Source organism: Terrapene carolina, unplaced genomic scaffold (assembly GCF_002925995.2).
Source record: "Terrapene carolina triunguis isolate 2854851 unplaced genomic scaffold, T_m_triunguis-2.0 Scaffold695, whole genome shotgun sequence".
NCBI lineage: Eukaryota > Metazoa > Chordata > Testudines > Emydidae > Terrapene > Terrapene triunguis.
Genome location: NW_020665046.1, coordinates 1,441,281 through 1,449,015, shown reverse-complemented (window position 1 = coordinate 1,449,015; position 7,735 = coordinate 1,441,281). Strand labels below are relative to the sequence as shown.

Sequence of the window (7,735 nt, the reverse complement as noted above, 5' to 3'; positions counted from 1 at the left end):
GGGGGGGGGGCGGGGGAAGAGCCGAGCCCCCACCGGGGCTCGCCGCCCTCCTCCCAGGCCTGGGGCGGCGAAAAAGCCAGAGCCGGCCCTGGGCGGAGGATAAGTGGGTTATAAAGGGAAGGGATCTCAATTTAAACCAGAAATGACTAAAATACATCTTTGACTGGATCTATGAATAAATCTATGACTGGGTTTGGACAGTACTTGCTTTTTAGGCAAAACAATGAATGATGCAATCTGAAGCTGGTATTGCGTCATACATGATATGAATTGCATCATGTTATTCCTAGAAGTCATGGATGATGCAATCATAACGAAGCTTACATCACTCTGCTGAACGAATTGCCCTATATCAGCTCTAGAAATCATACAGTGTCGTGCTCTCTTATTTGTCAGTGTTTGATTTTGCAAAGGGACACATTTCTGTTTAGCCAAAGTGAGCAGAGATGCCTCGTACTTGTGTGAACAGTGCAGATAACTTCTGCTGTGTTTGTGGTGAAGTGACTTTTGCATCACAAAAGCGCAGTATAACCACTATGGTTAAGAAAGCCTATCACCTTTATTTTGGCTGCAAAATTGGAGATCAGGACAAGAGGTGGGCCCCACACATATGCTGCAACACTTGTGCAACAAATCTTCGCCAGTGGTTGAACAGGAAAAGGAAATCTATGCCTTTTGCAGTGTCAATGATTTGGAGAGAGCCAACAGATCATACCAGCAATTGTTACTTCTGCATGGTGCCTCCAGTTGGGAAAGGTGTGTCAAAGAAGAAAAAGTGGACTGTGCATTATCCAAACATTCCATCAGCTATACGCCCAGTACCCCACGGAGAAGGACTGCCGGTTCCTGATGCACCAGAATCATTCTCACTTGAGTCAGATGAGGAAGAGGATGAAATTTCTGGTCCTGAACCATCAATGTCACAGGACCCACATTTTCTCCCATCCTCCTCCTCTGAACCACACCTCATAACACAAGGTGAACTGAATGACCTTGTCAGGGATTTGGAACTACCCAAGAGTAAGGCAGAGCTGTTGGGCTCCAGACTACAGCAGTGGAATCTCCTGGCAGGTGATGTTAGGGTTTCCATGTTCCGTGACCGTCAAAAGGATCTTGTCCCATTCTTCTTCATGGAAGGTGATCTTGTAGCCTGCAACAACATCGATGGTGTGATGGCAGCCCTCAACATCGTTCACGATTCAGATGAGTGGAGATTGTTCATTGATTCATCGAAGACGAGTCTTAAAGCTGTTTTACTGCATAATGGCAATGTTTTGCCATCAATTCCAGTTGGTCATGCAGTCCATATGAAGGAAACCTACGACAACATGAAACAACTTTTGAGGTGCATATGATCAACATCAGTGGCAGCTTTGTGGCGATTTGAAGGTTGTTGCTCTCTTGCTTGGTCTGCAGACTGGATACACAAAGTACTGCTGTTTTCTCTGCGAATGGGATAGTCGTGCAAGAGATTCCCACTACATCAAGAAAGATTGGCCACTCCGACAGTCATTGGAGCCTGGGAGGAAAAGTGTTCAGCATCCACCACTTGTTGAATCAAGGAAGATTTTGTTACCACCCTTACACATCAAGCTGGGGCTGATGAAGAACTTTGTCAAGGCCATTGACAAAACACAAGCAGCTTTCAAGTACCTCCGTGGAAAATTTCCAAGGTTAAGTGAAGCTAAGATAAAGGAAGGTGTCTTTATTGGTCCTCAGATTCGTGAACTTCTTCGAGATGATGCATTTGACCATGTACTGCGTGGCAAGGAAAAGACGGCATGGAAAGCCTTCCAGTTAGTGGCAATAAATTTTCTCGGAAACAACAAGGCAGACAACTACAGGTTGTTGGTGGAAAACCTCCTCAAGGCATACAAAAGCCTTGGTTGCAACATGTCACTAAAGATACATATTTTGCACTCTCATCTAGAATTTTTTCCACCGAACTGCAGAGCAGTGAGCGACGAGCATGGCGAGCGATTTCACCAGGACATTGCAACAATGGAGAAACGCTATCAGGGCAAATGGAGCCCATCAATGCTTGCAGACTATTGCTGGACAGTGACAAGAGATGCTCCATTTAATGAATACAAGAGACAAGCCAAGAAGCGCCGAGTAGACACTGAATAGGACTAAACTATGTACATAATAGTTTTTTGCCTTTTGTTTCATAATAAATTTTATTTATATAACCCTTTTGCTGATTTTTAAAGTGTTACATAAACAGGACAGGTGAAATATTATCATGTAAAGCAACCATAAACACATGAAAAGACCTAGGTTTACAATTTATGATTAAAACTCTACTATCTACACAATATACATAGACCTAAAATGTAAAAACTTAAATATCTTAGAAACAGTAGCCAATCAGTTGTTTTAATTGTCATATTTGAATTCAGCACATCAAAATACATAATAAATAGCACATTTTATCTCTGAAGCAGACGACTTCTCAAAAATTGTAGACCAGTGTTTTGTTTTCTGTGTTGTTTTGTCTCTGGGCTCTCCAGACCAGCCTTTATGGATGAGTACGAGAAGATCGAGGAGGAGCTGCAGAAACAGTATAGCAGTTATCTCGAAAAATTCCGTAATCTGGCCTATCTGGAACAGCAACTGGATGATCATCACAGGGTAGAGCAGGAGAGGTTTGAGGTAAGAAAGTTGTATTTCCAGACAAAACATTAGCTTAGCTAAATGTACTTTTTTAACCTCTGCCCCATCATGCATGCCACTGTTTATTATCTAGCAATAGCCAAAAAGACTTTCATTGCCTCCTGCCGCTTCCCACAGCAGCATGATAATTAATACATATCCTCAGAGCTGTGTCTCCACTGATAAGATCATCATTTTTATGTTCTCTAGTTTTGAACTGGAGTGATCTTGAGCAGACAAGATAACACACTTTTAGCTCATGAGTCAGTGGAGTTAAGCTGTTGTAAAATCTGCATAAATTAGATCAGCATCAGGCAACTGCTGTCTTTTCCAATCACTGCAACTTTTCCCCTATAGTCTTTTATTTCTGCTTTTATCTCTCACATACTTCCCAGGGTTCACGAAGAACCAATTTTCAGCAGTTCTGAACTCCCTCTTTCTAGTTCTTTTAAAACCAATGGGTGCATCTTGCAGCGCATGTATTTACAGTTCTTCTTCGAGTGCTTGTTCATGTCCATTTCAATCAGGTGTGTGCGTGCGCATGTGCACATTGGCTGGAAGATTTTCCCCTTAGCAGCATCCGTTGGGTCGGCCTGGGCGCCCCCTGGAGTCGCGCCCTCATGGCGTCTAATATATAGCCCCGACGACCCGCCACCCCTTCAGTTCCTTCTTACCGCCAGTGATGGTGGCTGGAACTTCCCTTGGCTCTTGCTCAGCAAATTTTTTCTCTATTCCTTTGTATATAGTTAGTTCTTAGTGTTGTTTGAGTTAATAGTTTAGTATAGTATAGTGTTTGTTGGGGGTTCCCCCCCGCACTCCAGTGCCGTGGTACGCTGCGGTCCCTGGGTTTCAAGAACTGCGTGGCCTGCGCCAAGTGCATGCCGAAAAGTGACCCGCTCTCATCATGTCTACGGTGACTGGGGGAGACCCATCAGAAAGATAGTTGTAAGATCTGCCGCGAGTTCCGTCTGAGAACACTTAAAGGAAGAGAACAGCGGCTCAAGGTGATCCTCATGGAGGCAGCCCTACGCCCCCCACTCCGACCCAGGCTCGAGAGACCCGACCCCTATGGCGTCGTCCTCGACGTGGAGCGCCCCAGCACCGTCGGCGAGTTCGGCGCCAAGGAAGGACTCTTCCAGGGACGCTTGGCACCGCCACAGCTCCTCATGGGGCCCGTCTGACAGTAGGCACTGCTCCCACTCGCCAGTGTCTCAAAAGAAGAAAAAGCCGGACGACCATTCTCCTCCAGCTAAGCCACGGTGCGACCCCAGGTGGGCCAACCCTCGGCATCTCCTTCTGGGGCCGTGTTGCCTCCTGTCCAGGTGCAGCAGTCGAGTCCAGCCCCATCTCGATCACTGGCGCCTACGCAGCAGCTACAGCTCCCGTACACACTGGAAGCGTACCAGGCTGCTCGGGACCTCCTCCACCTGACGGCATCGTTCTCACCTGCCAGGGAGGAACCCTCAGCGCCGACGGAGCTGCGTCCTCCGTTGCACTCTAAAGGGAAGCCGGCTATGATGTCAAGATGCTTCCCTTTGCCTTGTCCATCGATGCCTACCCACTCTGACAGAGAGCCTACCTGCTCCCCGAGTTCTCGACGTTCGAGGCACCGAGGATCGGCTCCTCCGTGGTCTTCAGTGTCTGAGACCTCGGAGTCGGAGTCCGACTCCTATCGCTCGGGTAGGAGCAGAAGTCGTAGAGCGAGGTCAGGTAGAGACAGAAGAGAGCATCAGGCATGGCCTCCGCGGTGGCAGAATCCGCCTTAGTGGCCCTTCTGGACCCCCTGGGCTTTTCACCAGGGCCAGGGAGGAACCCAGGACTCACCCTCAGCAACATCTTCAGTGGCCTCCGCCACTTTCGTACCACCTTCCACTGTGCATCTGCCCTCGGCGCCTACGGTCCCGACGCCTTTGCCTCCCGCCCCGTCGTCGACTCCGGCACCGTGCTCGGCTCCGACTGCGGCACTGGCTCTCACGGTGTTGACGCACCTGTCTCCCACACCTGCACCGTTGTCAATGTCGACCTCAATGCAGGCACCTATGGCCCCGGTACCGATGTTGGCACCAGGCCCGCCGACGCCGGCAGCTCCTGTGAGCGTGCCAATGCAGCTCCCTCCAGTGAGACTGATGCCAACGCCTGTTACAACGCCTATGGCCCCGGCACCGTCATCGGCACCACTTCCTCCAGCGCTGCCCCGGGAGTCACGTGACCCCTCTGGGGCAGACGGTAGGGAGCTTCCACTACCGGCACACGCTTCCACCTCCTCGTCGCCGGACGAAGCGTTGGCATGGATGACCATAGCTCCTGCATTAGAGGACAACAGAGTCCTGCAGCAGCTGCTCCACAGGGCTGCCCAGGGTCTGGGCATCAAGGCTGAGGAAGTGGTAGAAGAGGCAGATCCCATGGTGGACATCCTAGCACCCTCAGGACCTTCATGGGTAGCCCTCATAAAGACTGTTGTGGACACTACTAAGACCCTGTGGCAGACACCGGCATCCTTGCCACCCATTGCTAAAGGCAATGAGTGGCGGTATTTTGTGCCCTCCAGAGGCTTTGAGCATCTGTACTCCCACCTGCCTCCGGACTCGCTGGTGGTCGATGTGGCTAACCAGTGGGAGAGACAGGGCTTCTAAGGTCCTTCTCCAAAGAATAGGGACGCTAAACACCTAGACCTTGTGCGTAGGAAGGTCTACTCGACCGGTGGTTTGCAGCTCCGTATTGCTAACCAACAGGCCATTGTGAGCAGATACTCTTATAACACCTGTGCAGCAATGGCGAAGTTCACGGAGCTCGTCCATTCGGATTCTCGGTCAGAGTTCACCGCCTTGGTGGAAGAAGGGAAACTAGTCTCCCACGCCTCATTGCAGGCAGCGTTAGATGCTGCAGACGCTGCCACTAGAGTAATGGTGACGGGGTTGGCTATGCGGCAGGGGGCCTGGCTGCAAGTCTCAGGGTTACCCTATGAGGTCCAGCAAACCATTCAGGATCTTCCGTTTGAGGGCGAGACTGTTTTCAGAGAAGACGGACAAATGGCTCCACAGCCTAAAAGACTTCCAAGCCACCATCAGATCCTTGGGCTTGCATACCCCCGCCACACAGCGGAGACACTTCCTCTCGCAACCTCCTCAAAGGTTCCAGCAGCAGAACCGCCAGGACAGTTCTCAGAGGAGGAACCGGAGTGGCAGGAGGAGGCAATACCCCTCCGCTAATCGAGGTTCTGGCCAGCCCAAACGGCCCTCTGGCCCTAAACCAGCCTTTTGAAGGTGCGGTCGAGGACAGCATTCCAGACCAGAGGCTGGATCTACCCCGCCTTACCTTTTCCTCCCGACTATCCCCTTTCTACCGTGCATGGTCCCATATCACATCAGACCGCTGGGTGCTCCGCATGGTAGAGAGGGGATACTCCATCCAGTTCTGTGCCCTCCCACCCCCCTTCCCCATCCCTCTTCAGGGACCCTTCTCACGAGCAACTTCTCATTCAGGAGGTGCATTCGCTCCTAGCACTAGGGGCAGTGGAGGAGGTTCCACTGGAACACAGGGGCGAGGGTTTCTATTCCCGCTATTTCCTAATACCGAAGGCCAAAGGCGGCCTCAGGCCTATCCTGGACCTGCGCAACCTCAATAACTTTGTGAGGAAACTCAGGTTCTGCATGGTCTCCCTGGCCTCCATTATCCCTTCACTGGATCCAGCAGACTGGTATGCTGCTGTCGACTTGAAGGATGCGTATTTTCACATAGCAATTGCGCACAACCACAGAAAGTTTCTCAGGTTTGTGGTCAATAGTTCCCATTACCAATTTACTATCCTCCCATTCAGCCTGTCAGCAGCACCTTGAGTATTCATCAAGTGCATGGCAGTCATCGCCGCCTTTCTGCGGAGACATCGGGTGCAGGTGTTCCCATACCTCGACAACTGGCTGATCAAAGGCCGCTCCAGGGCTCAGGTGGAAGCTCAGGTGGCATTTATCAGAGCCACCTTCAAGAATCTGGGCCTGCTCCTGAACAAAGCCAAATCGACTCTGTCCCCAGTCCAGAGGATAGAGGTCATAGGGGCGGTACTGGACTCAACTCAAGCCAGAGCATTCCTCCCGCAGGCGAGATTTCAGGCTCTCAACATCATGATCCAGGGACTCATGCAGTTCCCCACCACCACCGCGAGAAATTGCCTGAAGCTTCTTGGGCATATGGCAGCCTGTACATACGTGTTACGACATGCCAGACTCAGGCTTCGGCCACTCCAGTCGTGGCTTGCGTCAGTGTACAGACCTGCCAGGGACAACTTGGACAGGATTGTGACCCTGCCTCAGCTTATCCTTGACTCGCTCTGGTGGTGGACGGACGTTCAGCAGGTGTGCTCAGGAGTTCCCGTCGCTGCCATCCCTAGTGACGGACGCATCAGATTTGGGATGGGGAGCTCATCTGGACGACCGCAGGACTCAGGGCCTCTGGTCGCAGACAGATCTCCATCTTCATATCAATGTCAGGGAGCTCAGAGCGGTGCGCCTAGCGTGTCAGTCATTCCGCCCTTATCTAGAAGGTCGATGTGTATCGGTCATGACGGACAATATGACTGCGATGTTCTATATCAACACGGTTCACGCTCCTCTCCCCTGTGCCAGGAAGCCCTCAGGCTATGGAACTTTTGTGTAGAACACTCAGTCGATCTACAGGCGTTGTACCTTCTCGGGGTCCAGAACGAGCTGGCGGACCACCTCAGCAGGTCCTTCCACAGCCATGAGTGATCCCTTCGCCCGGACGTCACATGTTCGGTCTTCCAGAGGTGGGGCTGTCCCCGATAGACCTCTTCGCCACGCAACGCAACAGGAAGTGTCAGCAGTTCTGCTCCTTCCAGAATCACAGTCTAGGTTCCACAGCGGACGCATTCCTCCTCCATTGTGGGGAGCTCTTCTATACACCTTCCCGCCAATACCGCTTGTCCACAAGGTCCTGCTCAAGATCTGCAGAGACTAGGCTCAGGTCATTCTCATAGCACCGGCCTGGCCCCGTCAGCATTGGTATACATCTCTCCTAGACATGTCCGTGGGAGCCCCGATTACGTTGCCGCACTTTCCGGACCTTC

The 7,735-nt window shown here is 51.3% G+C and overlaps 1 protein-coding gene across 3 annotated transcripts in view; it reads left to right on the top strand.

Annotated features, from left to right (window-relative positions):
• The window catches only part of CLUAP1 (clusterin associated protein 1), a 187,208-nt gene that overhangs the window by 68,315 nt on the left and 111,158 nt on the right, over positions 1–7,735 (top strand). For all 3 annotated transcript variants that reach the window (XM_026659814.2, XM_026659813.2, XM_029913502.1), the window contains one exon: positions 2,514–2,655. In XM_026659814.2, coding sequence (XP_026515599.1) covers positions 2,514–2,655 — 142 coding nt within the window. The remainder of the gene's footprint in view (positions 1–2,513; positions 2,656–7,735) is intronic.